Genomic DNA, 20734 nt, shown 5'->3' with positions numbered 1-20734 from the left:
TTGTATAGTATGACTCTTTTTTTTTTTTGGGTAAAAATTACCAAAACCCTGGCCGGGCGTGGTGACTCACGCCTGTAATCAGGCACATACCACATGTATGGCCAATTTTGTTCATTTTTTTTAGAGATAGGGTCTCACTATGTTGCCCAGGGTGGTCTTGAACTTCTGGACTCAAATGATCCTCCTCCCTCGGCCTTTTAAAGTGCTAGCCTTACAGTTGTAAGCCACCATGTTCAGCCCCACAGTTTCTTTATCCATTAACCAGTAGATAGACACTTGGGTTGCCCTCACCCCTGACTATTGTTGAATAGTACTTCTATGAACGTGGGTGTACAAATGTTTCTTTGAGACCCTGCTTTCAATTCTTTCAGGTATATACCCAGAGGTGGAATTGCTGGATCATGTGGTAATTCTATTTTTAATTTAATTTTTTTTTTTTTTTTTTTGCGATGTTGTCTTGCTGTGTTTCCCAGCCCGATCTTGGACTCAAGATTCTCCTGCCTCAGACCCCTGAGTAGCTGGGACTACAGGTGTGCACCACTGCACCCAGCTTTATTTTTAATTTTTGGAGGCATCTCCATACTGTTTTCTATTGCCATTAACACCATTTCCACTAGCAGTGCGTGAGGGTTTTAATTTCTCCACATCCTTGCCAACCCTTTATTTATTTATAAATTTTTGGATAATAGTCATCTTAATGAGTAGCAAATGCTTTCTCATTGTGGTTTTGATTTGCATTTCCCTAGTGATTGGTTATGTTGAACACTTTACATGTATTTATTGGCCATTAGTGTATCTTCTTTGTAGAATGCTTGTTCAAGTTCTTTGCCCATTTTAAAATTGGGTTTGCTTTTTTTGAGTTGTAGGAGCTCTTTATATATTTCGTTTTATTTTTTATTTATTTTTTTGAGGCGGAGTCTTTCTCTGTCGCTCAGGCTGGAGTGCAGTGGCGCGATCTTGGTTCACTGCAACCTCTGCCTCCTAGGTTCAATTAATTCTCCCTGCCTCAGCTTCCCGAGTAGCTGGGATTACAGGCGCCCACCACCATGCCTGGCTAATTGTTGTATTTTTAGTAGAGATGGGATTTCACCATGTTGACCAGGCTGGTCTCCAACTCCTGACCTCAGGTGATATGCCCGCCTTGGTCTTCCAAAGTGCTGGGATTACGGGTGTGAGCCACTGTGCCTGGCCGCTCTTTATATATTTTGGATATTCTGTGTTGCATATATGATTCGAAAATTTTTTTTTCTGCTGGGCACGGTGGCTCATGCCTGTAATCCTAGCATTTTGGGAGACTGAGGTGGGCGGATCACTTGAGGTCAGGAGTTAAAGACCAGCCTGGCCAACATGGTGAAACCCCATCTCTAATAACAATACAAAAATTAGCCGGGCGTGGTGGTGCGTGCCTGTAATCCCAGCTATTTGGGAGGCTGAGGCTCGAGAATCACTTGAACCTGAGAGTCGGAGGTTGCAGGAAGCTGAGATTGCGCTACTGCACTCCAGCCTGGGCGACAGAGTGAGACTCTGTCTCAAAAAAAAAAAAAAAAAGAAATTTTTTTTTCTGTTCCATGGGTTGCCTTTTCACTCTGTTGGTAGTGTTATTTGATGCACAAAATATTGTACATTATACAGTGTGAACTAACAAAAAACAGTGAGATATGTGTGTAGATAGATATTCATGATGTATATTGAAATGACAAGAGCAAGTTGAAGATCAGGCCTCCATTTTTTACTAAGAAAAAAAATGCACCTTTTTTTTTTTTTTTAGACAGGATCTTGCTCTGTTGCCCAGGGTGGAGTGCAGTGGTGCAATCACAACTCACTGCAGCCTCGACCTCCCAGGCTCAAGTGATCCTCCCACATCAACCTCTTGAGTAGCTGGGACTACAGGCATTGGCCACCATGCTGGCTAACTTGTATTTTTTGTACAGATGAGGTTTCACTGTGTTGCAAAGGCTAGTCCCGAACTCCTGGGCTCAAGTGATCTGCCCACCTTGGGCTCTCAAAGCTCTAGGATTACAGGCATGAGCCACTGTGCCCAGCCTGCACCTCTTTTTGATTACAGAGTTAGGTATATATAAACTGAGGTTAAAAAATAAGAGATAAGGCCGGGCGTGGTGGCTCACGCTTGTAATCCCAGCACTTTGGGAGGCCGAGGCGGGCGGATCACGAGGTCAGGAGATCGAGACCACGGTGAAACCCCGTCTCTACTAAAAATACAAAAAAGTAGCCGGGCGTGGTGGCGGGCGCCTGTAGTCCCAGCTACTCAGAGAGGCTGAGGCAGGAGAATGGCGTGAACCCGGGAGGCAGAGCTTCCAGTGAGCCGAGATTGCGCCACTGCACTCCAGCCTGGGTGACAGAGCGAGACTCCGTCTCAAAAAAAAAAAAAAAAAAAAAAGAGATAAAATATACTCAGGGCTGGGCTCAGTGGCTCACACCTGTAATTCCAGTGCTTTGGGAAGCTGAGGTGGGAGTATTGCTTGAGCTCAGGAGTTTGAGACCAGCCTGGGGAACATAGTGAGACCCTATCTCTACAAAAAAAAAAAGAAAAATAAATCACCTAGGTGTGGTGGTGCCCACCTGTAGTCCCAGCTACTTAGGAAGCTGAGACAGGAGGATCACTTGAGCCCGGGAGGTTGAGGCTGCAGTAAGCCGTGATCATGCCACTGTACTCCAGCCTGGGCTGGACAAAGTGAGACCCTGTCTTAAAAAAAAAAGAAAAAAGTACTCAGCTGTTAGTAATGGTTACTGCTGGGGGATGAGATTGAATTGGAAGGAGAGAGGAGAGATGGGGGGCGGTGGGGGGGCAGGAAAGGGAGATAATAATGAGGGACTTTCAGTTTTACTTTACATAATTTTCTTTTAAGTATTGGAATTTAGGTGATTTTTCCTTTTGGGTTTTTCTGTATTTTCCAATCACAATAAATAAAATAACTTATAAATATTTGTTGCATGAATGAAATGTATAAACCCATTTATGTATGTATTTTTTAAAAATTAGTATATTATTAAGCGTATACAATATTAGTATATTGTTAAGTACATACAAGCTTTTTAACATGAAGGTTGCAGAATATAGTACTTCTTCCAAACTCTATGACGTGGGGGGAACTGAAGTATGGGGATATCTCGTACCAGTGTAAGAATTCAAGAAGAGACTGTGTGTGGTGGCTCATGCCTATAAACCCAGCGCTTTGGGAGGCCAAAGCAGGACTATCTCTTGGAGCTAGGCGTTCAAGACCAGCCTGGGCAACATATCAAGACCCCATCTCTAAAAAAAAAAAAAAAAAAATTAGCTGGGTGTGGTAGTGCGGGCCTGTAGTCCTAGCTGTTGCGGAAGCTGAGGTGGGAGGATTGCTTGAGCCCAGGAGTTTGAGGCTGTAGTGAGCTATGATTACACCAGTGCACTCTAGCCCAGGCAACAGAGTGAGACCTGGTCTCAAAAAAAAAATCAAGAAGAGCAATCTGGATATGAGCATTTGGGATTTTTAGAAAACTGCTGAGATTTTGTCTATAGCTTGAACCTTTCTTTTAGCTAACTTGATGATACTGATGATAAGCAAGGACGGTCTTTTTAAAAATGTTTACTTCATTATTTTTCTGACAGAAATGACATCAGATGTACCATCACTGGGTCCAGCCATTGCCTCTGGAAACCCTGGACCTGGAATTCAAGGTGGAGGAGCCATTGTCCAGAGGGCTATTAAGCGGCGATCAGGGTGAGTTTGAGTGTAGTGTGTTATGAATATCTCTCTTATAAACCAACTTTAGTTGCTGAATTTATTTAGTTGCTGAACTCACTTGGCTATTCCTGACCATCTCACTTCAACTTGATTACTTACTACACTACTGTCATAAAAGTCTCCTTAGTCCCTGTATTTTTGTTTATGAAGAATTTATGTTTTTATCCAAGTTTCCCATAAGCAGTTCTTTTTTTAAACCAAAATTTCTGTAAGGTAAAGGACTGTAGCTAAGCCCAGAGATTTTACTATGCCTGAGAAAACTGCTGCTTTCATTAAGCTTTGTTTCTGTTTTCCCAAAATCATTTTGGTAGGTTGCTTTTCTGAATTTAGAGAATGCTGAGCTCTAGATTAGCTGTCTTCTAAGTTATTGATATGTTGCTTGGTTTGGAATGCAGAGTCCATTCAGCTCCAAAAGTATTTATTAAATTCCTAATTAGTGTTATGACATTGTGCTGATTCCAAGTAGGATACAAAGATGAATAAGACACAGTCCTTGTTTCTAAGTTGGTTGTGTTCTGATAGAAATAATTATTATACACATGAATATATGATTGAATATGCCTAGTTTTGTTAGGAACAAATTTGGTACTATGTTTTTCTGTGTATGGAAATATACGTTTGTTGGTAAAGATTGAGAAAAGCTTCAGAAAGGAGGTTGCCTTAGAGGGGCCTGGAAGAATGGGCACTATTTTATTTACTTTTTGGTATTAAATTTTCCTTTTTCCTTCTTTTTCTTTTTAAAAATTGTGGGGCTAATTATAACCAGTCTTTAAGTTTTGTCCCACCAATAGTAATGGAAGAGTGATGCCTGGGTTCAGTGGTAACATGAGTAACATATTAAGACTTGCTATGTATTCAGTAGCTTTACAGATTTTAACCATTTGCTGAAGCATAAGCTAAATAAGTAACTTTATAAGATTGTAAAGCTAGTAAGTGTCAGATATAGGATATGAACCTTGGGGGTTTAGCTTTGTAGCTTACTCTTTAAACACCATGTTATGGTTATGTATAGTAACAAACAAAAGTATTATAAATACCAAAATTAGGGCATCACTTGAGAAAGTCATAGTATATTTAAAATGGAATGCTATGTAGTTATAAGTGACAAATATGTTTCAGTGTAGAAAAATGTTCACAATCTATTAAGAAAGGTTACAGTATTATAGTATTTCACTGTCAAAAAATATGTATAACATGTACATAGGAAAAAACTGAAAGAATATATACCAGATTTCTGGATAATAGTATTATGGGTGACTTATGGTTTCTTTTGTTTTTGATTTTTCAGATTTTCTGAAATGAACATATATGATTGGTAATCAGAAAAATATATTAAAGGAAGTCTTTAAAAATTTTCTTTTTGGTTTTTTTAGAGACAGGGTCTTGCACCCTGGCTGGAGTACAGAGGCACAATCATGGCCCACTGCAGCCTCAAACTCCTGCTCAAGCAGTTCTCCTGCCTGGGCCTCCCAAAGTACTGGGATTACAGGTGTGAGCCACTTCACCTGTCCTAAAAGAAGTCTTTTAATATTTCTTTTATTTTTATTTATTTATTTATTTATTTTCGAGGCAGAATCTTGCTCTGCTGCCAGGCTGGAGTGCAGTGGTGTGATCTCGGCTCACTGCAATCTCCACTTCTCTGGTTCAAGGGATTCTCCTGCCTCAGCCTCCCAAGTAGCTGGGACTACAGGCGTGCACCACCACGCCCAGCTAATTTTTGTATTTTTAGTAGAGATGGGATTTCACCATGTTGGCCAGGCTGGTCTCAAACTCCTGACCTCAGGTGATATGCCCACCTTGGCCTCCCAAAGTGCTGGTATTACAGGCATGAGCCACCATGCCCAGCCTAATATTTCTTTTATTTATTTGTTTATTTTATTTTTTATTTTTTTGAGGCAGTCTTGCTCTGTCGCCCAGGCTGGAGTGCAGTGGTGCAATCTCAGCTCACTGTAACCTCCGCCTCCCAGGTTCACGCCATTCTCCTGTCTCAGCCTCCCGAGTAGCTGGGACTACAGGTGCCCGCCACCACACCCGACTAATTTTTTTGTATTTTTAGTAGAGACAGGGTTTCACCATGTTAGCCAGGATGGTCTCGATCTCCTGACCTCGTGATCCACCCGCCTCGGCCTCCCGAAGTGCTGGGATTACAGGCATGAGCCACTGTGCCCGGCCCATATTTCTTTTAAAGAAAGATTGGAAAATACAGAAAGTTAGAAAGAACAATAAAAAAGCCAAAATCTACTACCATGTTTTTTAGCGCATGTCCTTCAGTCTGTAAATTGTTTTTAATAGTTATGTAATTATATAGTTTTACATAGCCTGGTCTTTTCACCTTATGTAAATAATAAGCAATACACACGCACACACACATTTTGGCACCTTATATAAATAAGCAATACACACACACACACACACACACACACACATTTTGGAGACAGAGTCTTGCTCTGTTGCCCAGGCTGGAGTGCAGTGGCACGATCATGGCTCATTGTAGCCTCAACTTCCTGGGCCCAAGCAATCCTTCTACTTCAGTTCTCCGAGTAGCTGGGACCACAGGTGCATGCCACTATACCTGGCTAACTTTTTTTTTTTTTTTTTTTTTTTTTAAAGACAGGGTCTCACTCTGTTGCCCAGGCTGGTCTAAAACTCCTAGGCTCAAGCAGCCCTCCCATCTCGACGTCCTAAAGTGTTGGGATTACAGACATGACCTGCTGTACCCGGCCCTTTAAAAAAATATTGTTACATAATTTTTTTTTTTTTTTTGAGACAGAGTCTCACTTTGTCACCCAGGCTGGAGTGCAGTGATGTGATCTTGGCTCACTGCCAGCTCCGCCTCCTGGGTTCACGCTATTCTCCTGCCTCAGCCTCCCAAGTAGCTGGGACTACAGGTGTCTGCCACCACATCTGGCTAATTTTTTTTTTTTTTTTTGTATTTTTAGTAGAGACAGGGTTTCACCGTATTAGCCAGGATGGTCTCAATCTCCTGACTTTGTGATCTGCCTGCCTTGGCTTCTCAAAGTGCTGGGATTACAGGCATGAGCCACCATGCACAGCCATAAACATAATTTTTAATGGTTGCATGAAAGGATGTACTTAACTTCCTATTTGGGACATCTAGATTGTTTTGAAGATTTTGCTATTACATATGATGCTGCAAAGAACTTCTTTGTACCTAAACTTTTTTTTCCTATTTCATATTATTTCTTTAGATTCTTAGAAATGGAGTTATTGGGCTGAGCACAGAGGCTCATGCCTGTAGTGCCAGCACTTTGGGAGGCTGAGGTAGGAGAATTACTTGAGCCCAGGAATTCAAGACCAGCCTGGGAAAAATGGCGAGATTTTTTTTTCTTTGACTTAGCAATTATCTTTCTTTTCCTTCCTTCCTTAATTTTTTTTCTTTGACTTAGCAATTACCTTTCCCTCCCTCCTTCCCTTTCCCCTTCCCCCCTTTTTTTTTGTTTTTGAGACGTAGTTTCGCTCTTGTCGCCTAGGCTGAAGTGCAGTGGCGCAATTTTGGCTCACTGCAACCTCTGCCTCCCGGGTTCAAGCGATTCTCATGCCTCAGCCTCCCGAGTAGCTGGGATTACAGGTGCCCGCCACCACGCTCAGCTAATTTTTGTATTTTTAATAGAGATGAGGTTTCACCATGTTGACCGGGCTGGTCTTGAACTCCTGACCTCAAGTGATCCACCTGCCTCAGCTTCCCAAAGTGCTGGGATTACAGATGTGAGCCACAGTGGCTGGCCCCTTTTCTTTTTTGAGACGGAGTCTTGCTGTGTTACTCAGATTGGAGTGCAGTGGCCCAATCTCAGCTCACTGCAGCCTTGACCTCCCAGACTCAAGGCCTGCAGCCCCTCCCGCCCCCCCAACCCAAGTAGCTGGGACTACACATGCGCCACCATGGCTGGTTAGTTTTTGTATGTTTTGTAGAGACGGGATTTCACCATGTTGCCCAGGCTGGTCTTAAACTCCTGAGTTCAAGCAGTCTACTCGCCTTGGCCTCCCAAAGTGCTGGGACTACAGGTGTGAGCGACCATGCCCGGCTGAGATTTTTTAAAATAAAAAAATTTAGTTGAGTGCAGTGGTGTGCTCCTATAGTTCCAGCTAGTTGGGAGGCCAAGATGGGAGGATCCCTTGAGCCCAGGAGCTCAAGGCGGCAGTGAGCTATGATCATGCCACTGTACTCCAGCCTGAGCAACAGAGTGAGATCTTGTCTCTTAAAAAGAAAGAAAGAAAGAGAGAGAGAGAGAGAGAGAAAGAAAGAATTTGAGTTGGCCGGGCGCGGTGGCTCACGCTTGTAATCCCAGCACTTTGGGAGGCCGAGGTGGGCGGATCATGAGGTCAGGAGATCGAGACCATGGTGAAACCCCATCTCTACTAAAAAATACAAAAAAAAAAAAAAATTAGCCGGGTGTAGTGGCGGGCGCCTGTAGTCCCAGCTACTCGGAGAGGCTGAGGCAGGAGAATGGCGTGAACCCGGGAGGCGGAGCTTGCAGTGAGCCGAGATTGCACCACTGCACTCCAGCCTGGGCGACAGAGCGAGACTCCATCTCAAAAAAAAAAAAAAAAGAATTTGAGTTACTGGGTAGATAGATAGGATTTTACAGGTGATCAGATAGGGGATTCAGGAAGGAGGAAGAGGAGCAAACACTTTCAGGATTGATGCTGTATGTGTACTTCAAATGCGACCCATCTAGAGGCCCATAATATCAAGGTATCCCAATAGTAGAAGTAAAAAGAGTGATCACTAGGTTAAGGTTGTAACATGAGCAATATTTTAGTTCAATAGTGTACAGAGATTACAAGGGGATCAGCCTATTTTATTGTTTATAATCTTTCCTAATCTCCCTAAATGAAATTCACTTCTTCTTTCACTGAATGTCTGTAGCATGTTGATTGTACCCCTTATGTGACACTTTCCTATTCTCACTTGTTTTATATTTGTATTTCTCTAGGTGAAGAGCCCCTTGAGGGCAAGGTTCTTGTTTTTACCTCACCTAGCACAGTGTCTTGAATGAAGTATATATTACATGTTTATTAGATCAATGAAAGAAAGAAACATTATCTAACAATCTTCGTAGGTATTAAGTCACTCCTTTATGTAAGATCACTGCTTTGAAAGATGTTTCAGAAATTTGGTAACACAGCTTAGAGCAGACTATAGAAATGAAACATGGACCTGAATTATTTATGTTAATTTTTTCTTATCTTTTCTGAGTGGATTCCTGCTCCCTTTACAGAGGTTGTAGTCTGATTGAAAACTCTGGCAAAGATTGACTGCTACTCTAGGAAAGTGTTAAGGTAGCAGAAGGTACTTTTTTTTCTATTGCCCAGGTACTTTTTTTTCTATTGCCCAGTTTTGTACTTTTTTTTTTTTTTTGAGACAGAGTCTTGCAGTTGTCTCCCGGGCTTGAGTGCAATGGCGCGATCTTGGCTCACTGAAACCTCCACCTCCTGGGTTCCAGCAATTCTCCTGCCTCAGCCTCCTGAGTAGCTGAGATTACAGGCGCCCACCACCATGCCCAGCTAATTTTTGTATTTTTAGTAGACACAGGGTTTCACCATGTTGGCCAGGCTGGTCTTGAACTCCTGACCTCAGGTGTTCCACCCACCTCGGCCTTCCAAAGTGCTGGGATTTCAGGCGTGAGCCACCACTCCTGGCCCCAGTTTTGTACTTCTTTGCCTAGTTTGGGACTATGAAGAAGAGGAAATGTAGCTTTGTTTGGCTTCTGCCACTTCCTCTTTTCATTCTTCCATTTGGGTGGTTGTTCCGGTAGCTTGTGTTGAGAAATTTTAACTTCTTAATGTTTTGTATTATCAGCAGGCTTAAAGTATTTATTGTTGGCTTTCCTCAGGCTGGATTTTGATGATGATGGAGAAGGGAACAGTAAATTTGTGAGGTAAGAGACTGAAAAACTTTACTTAGATGTCTGATATTAAAAATGAGTTGATGATCTTTATACTTCTGACTTGTAAATTTTTGTCCTTAGGTCTAAGGAGAGTACTTTATCCTAAAACTATAAATATTCATATATCTCAGAAAATTTTTAAGCATTCCATTAATATCTCTAGAGAAAGGACCTCAGTGAGGAGAGGACAGCATTTACAAACCCTCTGTATCAGTTCTCTACTACTTCATGGCTTAAAAAGAACAACAGTTTGTTATTTCTAAATTCTGTGGATTGACTGCGTGTTTATTCTGCTTATCTCACCTAGACTCACTCATAAGACTGCATTCTCAGCTGGTCAGCTGAGAACTGGACTCAGCTGGGATGGCTGGGTATTTCTGTCTATGTGGTTTTTTTATCCTCAAGGAGGCCAGACTGAATTTTTTCATGTGGTGATGGCTACAATCTACAGCACAAATCCCAGTGTGCAAGTGCTTATCAAGCCTCTGCTTATATGACATTTGCTTATGTCCCATTGGCCAAAGCAAGTCATATGTTCCAGTTGTGAGTGTGTGAGGGGGTTACACAAGGGAGTACATACTGAGAGGTGTAATTCATTGGTTGAGGTGTCATTAATCTGTGACTCTGTCATACCCTCTGACACCTGTTGACTCTTCTTATAGGTAGCAGGAATTGGAATTTGTATTTTTTGTTTTTGGTTTTTTTTTTTGAGACGGAGTCTTGCTCTGTTGCCAGGAGTGCAGTGGCGCGATCTCGGCTCACTGCAACCTCCGCCTCCTGGGTTCTAGCGATTTTCCTGCCTCAGCCTCCCGAATAGCCGGGACTACAGGTGCATGCCACCATGCCCAGCTAATTTTTGTATTTTTAGTAGAAACAGGGTTTCACCATGTTGGGCAGGATGGTCTCGATCTCTTGACCTCGTGATCCGCCCTCCTCGGCCTCCCAAAGTGCTGGGATTACAGCTGTGAGGAATTTGTATTTTTGAGTAGTTAATATTCTGGAACTTTTAAAATGGACTATTTATTTGTTTGTTTTTTTGAGACAGTCTTCCTCTGTCGCCCAGGCTGGAGTACAGTGGTGCAATCTTGGCTCACTACAACTTCTGCCTTCCAGGTTCAAGCGATTCTCGTGCCTCAGCCTCCTGAGTAGCTGGGACTACCACACCTGGCTAATTTTTGTATTTAGTAGAGATGGGGTTTCACCATGTTAGCCAGGCTGGTCTTGAACTCTTGGCCTTAAGTGGTCCACCCGCCTCAGCTTCCCAAAGTGCTGGGGTTATAGATGTGAGCCACCATGTCCGGCCTATTTTCTTCTTCTTTTTGTGAGATAGAGTCTTACTCTGTCACCCAAACTGGAGTGCAGTGGCACAGTCGTGGCTCACTACAGCCTCGACCTCCAGGGCTCAAGCGATCCTCCCACCTCAGTCTCCCAAGTAGCTGGGTCTACAGGTGTGAGCCATAATACCTGGCTAATTTTAAAATTATGTTGCCCAGGCTGGTCTTAAACTCCTGTGCTCAAGCAATCCTCCCACCTTGGCCTTCCAAAGTGTTGGGATTACAGGCATGAGCCACTGTACCTGGCCTGAAAGTGGACTTTTTAATATATTGATGAAGGAGTTCTTTCAGAAAAGGGGGATATTCTTGCCGAAGACCAATTGCTTGTCTTGTTTTCAAGTAAGAAAAACAGTAAGACTCGAAAGGAAGGTGACTGACTGCAACCTGCTTTTTTCCTTTCCAGAGTTGAAAATATTACCCAGGTAGTCTGTACATTGCTGAGTAACGGACAATTTGATAAAGGAGCTCAATTAAAAAAAAGATTGATTGTGTGGGTGCCTAGATTTAATATCATTTATTTATTTTCTTTCTTTCTTTTTTTTTGAGACTGATTTTCACTCTTGTTGCCCAGGCTGGAGTGCAATGGCATGATCTCAGCTCACCACAACCTCTGCCTCCCAGGTTCAAGTGATTCTCCTGCCTTAGCCTCCCGAGTAGCTGGGATTACAGGCATGCACCACCACGCCTGGCTAATTTTGTATTTTTAGTAGAGACGGGGTTTCACCATGTTGGTCAGGCTGGTCTTGAACTACTGACCTCAGGTGATCCGCCCACCTCGGCCTCCCAAAGTGCTGGGATTATAGGCATGGGCCACCGCGCCCGGCCCATTTCTTTTTCTTATATGTTTGTTTTGTTAACTAAGTTTTTTCTTTAATTGGGAAAGTAATATAAGTGTATTTTATTACAGAAATTTCAGGCTAGGCCTGGTGACTTACACCTGTAATCCCAGCACTTTAGGAGGCTGAGGCGGGTGGATTGCTTAAGCTCTGGAATTCGGGACCAGTCTGGGCAACATGGCAAAACACCATCTGTACAAAAAAAATTACAAAAATTAGGTGGATGTGCTGGTGTGTGCCTGTAGTCTTACCTTCTCGGGAAGCTGAGGTGGGAGGGTGGTTTGAGTCCTGGAAGCAGAGATTGCAGTGAGCTGAGGTTGTGCCACTGCTCTCCAACCTGGGCAACCTTGCCTCAAAAAAGAAAAACATCAAAATTTCAAACAGTCCAGAGTTATATATAGTGAAAGCGTTTCACTTTGGACCTTCAGAACTCCTTTTTTTTTTTGGAGATGGAGTCTCGCTCTTGTTGCCCAGGTTGGAGTGCAGTGGTTCGATCTCTGCTCATTGCAACCTCCACCTCCTGAGTTCAAGCTATTCTCCTGCCTCAGCCTCCTGAGTAGCTGGGATTACAGGCGTCTGCCACCACACCCGGCTAATTTTTGTACTTTTAGTAGCGACAAGGTTCCACCATGTTGGCCAGGCTGGTCTCAAACTCCTGATCCACCCGGCTTGGCCTCCCAAAGTGCTGGGATTACAAGTGTGAGCCCCTGTGCCCAGCCTGGACCTTCAAAACTCTTTAGACAACTACAGTTTCCAGTTTGTTGAGTATCCTTCCAGAAATAGTGTATATACAATTGTATATAAATGTGTATGTGTGAGCATACACACACTTATCTCCTCAGTTTCTTTTACACAAAGGATGTCCATATTGTAAATTGCTTGCCATTTTTTAGTTTTATAATGCTTCATACAGTTAATAACATCTATCTTCTTTTTTTATAGTAACATTTAAAGTTAAGGCTCATATTTCTGCCTACTGACTAGATGAACCTTGCCAAATACTCTTGAAAACAACAACCGTGACTTGGCCATCATAAAGAAATAGTTGCAAGTGGAAGTATAATTCTGTAAGAGGTCTCTTGAGACTTAATGAGTCTCAATAAATGTGAAGAAGGGAAGAGATTTCAATTTCTGGAGAAGATAGACTTTTTCAAACAGCTTTATTGAGAATTCCTCCTATTGAGAATCCTGAATTATAATGATATATGCTATTAGTGGAACTTCACTGTGTGTATGAAAGATCTGAGGGTAACCACTAGTCTTTTTTTTATACCCGTGAATTAGCTCTAACCCTGAGTCATTGCTTCCACAAAATCCAGTAGTCACAACTACATGCAGATCCAAAGAGAGGTTCGTTTGTCCTTTTCCTAACCATAAAAAAAGACTATCATAGTTTATCTTACCAAGTCGGGTTGTTGTGCCTGAGAAAAGCACCGCCAAATTCCCTTTCCCACCCACCCCCCCTTTTTTTTTTTTTGAGACGGAGTCTCACTCTGTTGCCATGAATGCAGTGGCGCGATCTCGGCTCTCTGCAACCTCCGCCTCCTGGGTTCAAGTGATTCTCCTGCCTCAGCCTCCCAGGTAGCTGGGACTACAAGCACGTGCCACCACGCCCAGCTAATTTTTGTATTTTTAGTAGAGATGGGGTTTCACCATGTTGGACAGGGTGGTCTGGATCTCTTGACCTCGTGATCCGCCCAGCTTTGGCCTCCCAAAGTGCTGGGATTACAGGCGTGAGCCACTGCACCCAGCCTCCCCCTTCTTTTTTCTGAGTATATATATACAAAATAATCGAAGGCAGAATCTTGAAGAGATATTTGCACACTCATGTTTATTGGCCCATTTTGTGCAATAGATAAGAGGTCGAAGTAACCGAAATGTCCACTGACAGATGAATGGTTACAGAAAATGTAGTATGTACATACAAGGGAATATTATTCAGCCTTAAAAAGAAAGAACCTGTCATATGCTGCAAGATGGATGAATCTTAAGGACATTATACTAAAAGAGTAAGCCAATAACAAAAAGACAATTACTGTATGATTCCACTTACATGAGGTATTCATAGACACAGAAAGCAAAATGGTGGTTGCTAGGGGTTGGGGTGAAGGAGAAAGGAGAAAATGGTGTTTAATGAGTATAGAGTTTCAGTTTTGCAAGATGAAAAAGTTCTAGATATCTGTTGCACAACAGTGTGAATATGGTTAACATTACTCAACTGTACACTTAAAAATGGTATATGGTAAATTTTATGTGTTTTTTTTTACCAGAATTAAAAAAAAAAACCAAAACTAACCCATTACTTTAGAATTGTGCTGACAGGCCAGTCAGCTGTGTTGTCATTAGATCATCATCTTTTTTTGGTGTGTCTTGTAAGGGTAATGGAAATACCAGAAACCTGACAAATAATAATTGTGGGTCTTTTAAGTTCTATGGGGTGCTGCTGTTATTTCTGTCACTTTGTGATGCTTTTCCATTGGCTTTTTTTCTTTTGAATATTTTCACCCCTTTCTAGTTTACTTTTCAGAGTGAAATAGATGTAACAAGTGTAATGCTTTGAAACAATCCTTTTTTTCTCCTTCAGGTGTGATGATGATCAGATGTCTAACGATAAGGAGCGGTTTGCCAGGTAATATAGTAGTAGGTAATATATTGTAATATATAATATGATCCATGTTGTAGAACCAGATAATCCTAGCATATTGACTTTTAATTTTTTCTGGGTGAGACTGAATTTCTCTGTCCAATATCTTTCCTATTTGGAAGTATGTGAAACTTAGTATTATAACTATCATTTATGTTCAGGTGACATGGCTTCAAACTGGCAGTATATTTTATACAGTGTTTTTCTGTGTATGTGATAACTAAAGCAATGTGCTTGCGAGGTTTCCATAGGAGCACAAATTATGGATTTTGTGCTTGCATTTATTAATAAATGGATCTACAAAAATAGGAATACAGATAATGGTTCTGTTATTTTATTTAATTAATTTATTTATTTTGAGACAGAGTTTTGCTCTGTTGCCCAGGCTGGAGTGCAATGGCGCCATCTCAGCTCACTGCAACCTTCACCTCCTGGGTTCAAGCGATTCTCCTGCCTCAGCCTCCTGAGTAGCTGGGATTATAGGCCCCTGCCACCACGCCTGACTAATTTTTGTATTTTTAGTAGAGATGGGGTTTCACCATGTTGGTCAGGGTGGTCTTGAACTCCTGACCTTGTGATCTGCCCGCCTCGGCCTCCCAAAGTGCTGGGATTACAGGTGTGAGCCACCGCACCCAGCCTATTTTATTTTTTTGAGACGGAGTCTCACTCTGTCACCCATGATGTAGTATAGTAGTGTAATATCGGCTCACTGTAACCTCTGCCTCCTGGGTTCAAGCTATTCTTCCGCCTCAGCCTCCCGAGTAGCTGGGAATACGGGCATGTGCCACCATGCCTGGTTAATTTTTATAATAATTTTTTTTAGCAGAGATGGGGTTTCACCATGTTGGCCAGGCTTGTCTCGAGCTCCTCACGTCAAGCGATTCACCCACCTCAGCCTCCCAAAGTGCTGGGATTACGGGTGTGAGCCACTGTGCCTGGCCTATTATTTTATTTTAATATATGTATATTTTTTAGAGACATTGTTTTCACTGTGTTTCCCAGGCTGGAGTACAGTGGCATGATCATAGCTCACTGCAGCCTCAAACTCTGGGGTTTCAGTGATCCTCCTACCTCAGCTTCCCAAATATTGGGATTATATGCATAACCACCCTGCCTGGTTGGTCCTGTTCTTTTAAAAATGACAGTAAGAGGCCGGGAGTGGTGGCATATGCCTGTAATTCCAGCACTTTGGGAGGCAGAGGCAGGTGGATCACTTGAGGTCAGGAGTTCAAAACCAGCCTGGCCAACATGGTGAAACCCCATCTCTACTAAAAATATAAAAATTAGCCTGGCATCATGGTGGGCACTCATAATCCCAGCTACTCTAGAGGCTGAGGCATGAGAATTGCGTGAGCCCGGGAGGTGGAGGTTGCAGTGAGCAGAGATGGCACCATTACACTCCAGCCTGGGTGACAGCAAGACTTTGTATCAGAAAAAAAAAAAAAAAAAAGACAATAAAGAAACAGTTTTTGTGACAAGTAGAGTTTTGATTGAAAAAAACTTAAATTTGTTTAAATTACCTATCAAGATGATGAAATATACTTTTTTTATTAAATTCTTAACTCAAATGTCAGTTTTCTTTTTAGAAAGTTTTTATTAAATATTAGGCAATAAATTATTTCTTTTTTAAAAATTAAGTTTGTAGCTACCTCAGAAAGATGAATAATTTGTTATTTCAAAATCCAGTGATTAACTGAGCACTTAGCACTTAGTATTTGTTCGTTGCTGATGCTCCTGGTCTCGGGAACATACTTTGAAAACCATTGATGTAGAGAGATTAGAAATATCAGGGGAAGTAGTTAAAAACTATTCTGGAGTGGTGAGATGCAATCTCAGGCTTTGAATTAGAGGATATTATATAAAATGCATTGTAGGGATATTTCTCTGGTAGCAGTTATAGAATTGATTAAAGGGATGGACTGTTGGACTATGGGGAGGTAGATAGGAAGCTGTTGAAATAATAAGACAGCTATAAAATCATGAGGGCCTGGGCTAGACTGGCAGTGGCAACAGGAAAGGAGTGAAGTTAAGAGGTTTTTGAAGAATGATTTGTTTATTGAAGCTAATTGAAGTAAATATTTGTAAAGTCTTTAGGATGTGAACCATCTCTAAAATGAGAACTTAATCATAGATATTTGGAGCATAGTTTTTCAAGCTTCATTAAAAAGTCAGGCCATCAGTTATTATTGGCAGTACAGGTTCACAGTATCTTGATGAAATTTCAAAAAGCCATGAAAACATAGCATGAATGATTTTAGTTTTCATTTGTCCTGCTTAATGTGCATATATTTCATTCAGAAATACTGAGGTGGATAAGGGATTGTGGATCTGTAGTAGTAGGAGCAGTAGAAATAGGAATTTTAGATGCTTAACTTTATTTTAAACAACAGAATTCATTCATGTGATTTGTTAAGGTAGTGCACCTCACATATCCTCCTTGGGAATTCAATAGAGGGTCTTAAAAGCTGAAAACTTTTTGAAAAACTTTTCAGATTATATGCATAGCCACCATGCCTGGTTAGTCCTGTTCTTTTAAAAATGACAGTAAGAGGTCGGGAGTGGTGGCTTATGCCTGTAATTCCAGCACTTTGGGAGGCAGAGGCAAAAGTTGCTCAACTTTTTGAAAAAAAAAAAAAAAAAGTTTGTAGTTTGTTAAGGAACTATCTAGAAGAAATAACCCAAGGAATGTAAAACTCTAAACTGCTGAATATCACTCAGTTCTCCTTCTCTTGTCATCAGAATATATGCGTAAATTTTTACATTCTTCTTCATTGTTACTGTGTTATTTTCTGCCTATTGACCATTTTATGAAAACGTTCCCATATATTGATAAGGTTATTGTATTTGTCATTTTTAATAGCTAAATAATCTTTTAGCTTGTTAACCTGTCATACTTAGACATTTTATTCAGGGCCTCTTTATTTATATAAATATATTTAAAATGGAATTGACACATTCCTGACACAATGGCCTGCCAACACCTTGCTATTTCCTCAGTTGCCACCCATCATTATAGTATCTCAGTTTTCTGGAAAAATTTAGTGATGGTTCTTTGTATCCTTCTCCAATGGAGAGGGAATTGTTACTTTTGATCCATTCCTGTGTGGCTATACTGCAGAGAAATGGCAAAAGGACTGAATCAAAGTTAATAATTATTTTAGGAACAAATCAAAAATAGAAGATATACCAGAAACCTACCTCTTAGAGTTATTTATGTAATTTCTCCAGTGAAATCTGGTTGGTTATTTTGTCATTGTATGGCACGTGCATGTGGTGTTTGTGTGAGAGGGAGAGAGATTATATTTGTGATCACTTGTTTGATAGAATCATCTTTAATTTACTCTATCTTTAATTTTTTCATTATAGAATAGCACATGTGGATATCATTTTCTTTCCAGATTGGGAGCAGTGCATGAAAATGGTATTCCTGAATTCCCTTGGTTGGTTCTTGTTCAGGCTCTGTATATCTTTGGTCCCTACAGAGATCGATTGGCAAAATGCTTTCTGATTTAGATCATGTTCATTTACTATATATTGGCTTTGCTTTTATGTTGACCTTTATCTTGTAAGTTACTTTTTCTTTATCCTAACAGATGGCTTTGTAGAGTTACAGGCCAGGTTCCTGCCTATAATTCCATTTCCCTCCTCTCTTCTCTGCATCTGTTTAGTTCTATATCCTTTGCTCTCTTCTTTCTCCTTTTCTTTTTTTTTCCTCCTTCCATTTCCTCTCCCTCCCTCCTTCCTTTTTTCCCTTCCTCCCTCCCCCCTTCCTTCCTTCTTTTTTATTTTAATTTTAGCTTAGTTCATTAATTCTATTTTTAGGTCGGATGATGAGCAGAGCTCTGCGGATAAAGAGAGACTTGCCAGGTAGGAGAACGGTGTCTTTTAGCATGATGAAGCAGATGATGTTGCTTTTTCTATCCTTCTTCTTACTCTATCTTTTCTTCCCCTTTCTCTTTGTATTTTTCCTTATCTGTGGCAAGAGAGGACAAGATTTTTTAGAAGTTTGAGTGTAACAGGAACTTTGGCTTCCCCCATCAGAAAGTGGGTGAGTTGAGGGAACTTTGCTTAGGGATTTAAGAAATTGCTATTAGTTTTAAGTTTTTTTTTCTTTTTCTCTTTATGTCAGTACTAAGTTTCACAGAACAAAAAGCTCTTAGAAGTAATGCAACTGTGCCAGTTGGTGCTTTAACAGGGAAATACTCTTTTTATCAGAAAACCAATAAATATATCTGTATTTGTGATTAGTTCCCAGTGTTCAGGCCTCAGCATTTACTCCACACCTCTAGGAAACTCACACCTATTTTCCTATGAAGACTCACAGCCTAGATTATTCTCACAACAGAACTAGTGTTGCTTTGGTGACTGAATCCTTTCTTGTGGTAGTTTTCTAGAAAAGTTTTAGTTTCCTTGATGTGGCTATTTAAAAGACCAGGTTTCTGTACTTATGTGTCAGAAATCTGTCAGATACTAGGAAAATGAGTGCTTTATGTTTGAGAATAGAATTTTATGTCTTAGGCAAAGTGCAACTAAATATGGGCCTATGTGGTGAGACCCTTTTTGCCATTTAGAAAGGAGACTCTAGAATTCTCTTTGGAGACTGTTGTTTGTAATGTAGAAATACTGCAGAAGAAATATGCACAGACTTTTCTGTTTTCTAGTATCTGTGATTTGGGGGTGACTTAGGAAATAGATCATTGATGCCAATACCCATTTTTACTATATTCCCCCTTTTTTCTACTATTTCCTCTTTAATCTGGGCCACAAACTCATTTTGCTGCCAGTTTAACTCGAGCTTCTTACTAACCCTTTCACTGTTCAGAAAATGGATTTGGCATGATGTGGTGGAGAAAACATTGTATTGGGAAGAGAGCAGCCTGGGAAAAGTCACTTACGTACTTGACCTCCCTTTGCTCTTCTCAGAAAAAAGAGATTTATGTTAGATTTTTAATTTTCTTTCTTTTTTTTTTTTTTGGACAAAGAACTTTTGTTCAAGTAGAATTCTTAAGTGGTAACAGAAATAAATAAAAGAGATAAAGCAGGCCGGGCGCAGTGGCTCATACTTATAACCCTAGCACTTCGGGAGGCTGAGGCAGGCAGATCACAAGGTCAAGAGATCGAGAATATCCTGGCCAACTTGGTGAAACCCCGTCTCTACTAAAAATAAATAAAATAGCTGGGCGTGGTGGCACGCGCCTATAGTCCCAGCTACTTGGGAGACTAAGATAGGATAATTGCTTGAACCCAGAAGGCGGAGGTTGCAGTGAGCCGAGATCCCACAACTGTACTACAGCCTGGGTGACAGAGCAAGACTCCATCTCAAAAAAAAAAAAAAAAAAGATAAGGCAAATATTTGAGTAGAAGCAGAAATGCAGCATGTTGCTTGGTTATCTCCTTGAGGCATCCCCATGGAGGACACTGAGAAACTTAATGGGCTTTTAAAAATTCCTGTTGGAAAACTACTGGATTATTCCTGTTAACAGTGATATCTTTCTGTCTTAATTTTGAGGAAGTCAGTGTTGGAGCTGTGGTCTGTTTACTTGGGTGAGATTCAAATTGTCTCTTGCCAGACCTTTAATCATCCTCCTCTCCACTCCACTCCTCCAGTTAACTTCGTCCCAGACTGGGGACCCGTATGGGACTTTTAGTAGATGGTGTATCTTAAGTCTTGTAAGAAGTTTAGTGCACTGGCAGCACACCCAGATAAAGAAGGTAGGACTTTGTGCATTAATGGGCCAAATAAAACTTCAGAATCTTCAAATTCTGCCTTTTAATGTTGCAAATAAGAGAGAGGCTTACCATATTTTATAGACCAAGGAAATCTATACTATCAATTCTTGTATCAGTTATGGAGGGAGCCACATACTTGAGTTGGCAAAAATTGGTCCTTTTATTTTCTGGCCTTCAAATAGTTGAATTAGTAAGCATGGAAGTTAACCAAGCTGAGGTTATATGTTCCATAGGAACTTAAGTGAATAAAATCAGCATTTAAAAATACTATCATTTTTTTTTTCTTTTTTCTTTCTTGAAATGGAGTCTCGCTCTGTCACCCAGGTTGGAGTGCAGTGGTGTGATCTCAGCTCACTGCAACCTCCACCTCCCAGATTCAAGTGATTCTCCTGTCTCAGCCTCCCAAGTAGCTGGGATTACAGGCGCATGTCACTGTGCCCTGCTAATTTTTGTATTTTTAGTAGAGACAGGGTTTCACCATGTTGGCCAGGCTAGTCTCGAACTCCTGGCCTCAAGTAATCCACCTGCCTCCGTCTCC

General features: G+C 41.1%; 1 protein-coding gene across 24 annotated transcripts in view; it reads left to right on the top strand.

Annotated features, from left to right (window-relative positions):
• ARNT (aryl hydrocarbon receptor nuclear translocator) overlaps window positions 1–20734 on the top strand; it is a 61864-nt gene that overhangs the window by 14387 nt on the left and 26743 nt on the right. For 8 of the 24 annotated variants that reach the window (XM_063626040.1, XM_063626038.1, XM_063626048.1 and 5 more), the window contains exons 2-4: window positions 3608–3719; window positions 9599–9643; window positions 14407–14451. In XM_063626040.1, coding sequence (XP_063482110.1) covers window positions 3608–3719; window positions 9599–9643; window positions 14407–14451 — 202 coding nt within the window. Of the gene's footprint in view, window positions 1–371; window positions 407–3607; window positions 3720–9564; window positions 9644–14406; window positions 14452–18288; window positions 18334–18359; window positions 18515–20734 lie in introns of those variants that run through there. The other 16 variants (XM_063626035.1, XM_063626044.1, XM_063626036.1 and 13 more) reach the window with 6 other exon arrangements.

This window comes from Symphalangus syndactylus, chromosome 12 (genome assembly GCF_028878055.3).
Source record: "Symphalangus syndactylus isolate Jambi chromosome 12, NHGRI_mSymSyn1-v2.1_pri, whole genome shotgun sequence".
Lineage (NCBI taxonomy): Eukaryota > Metazoa > Chordata > Mammalia > Primates > Hylobatidae > Symphalangus > Symphalangus syndactylus.
Note: the sequence above shows the minus strand (reverse complement) of the source record. Positions and strands in the feature narration are given on the sequence as shown.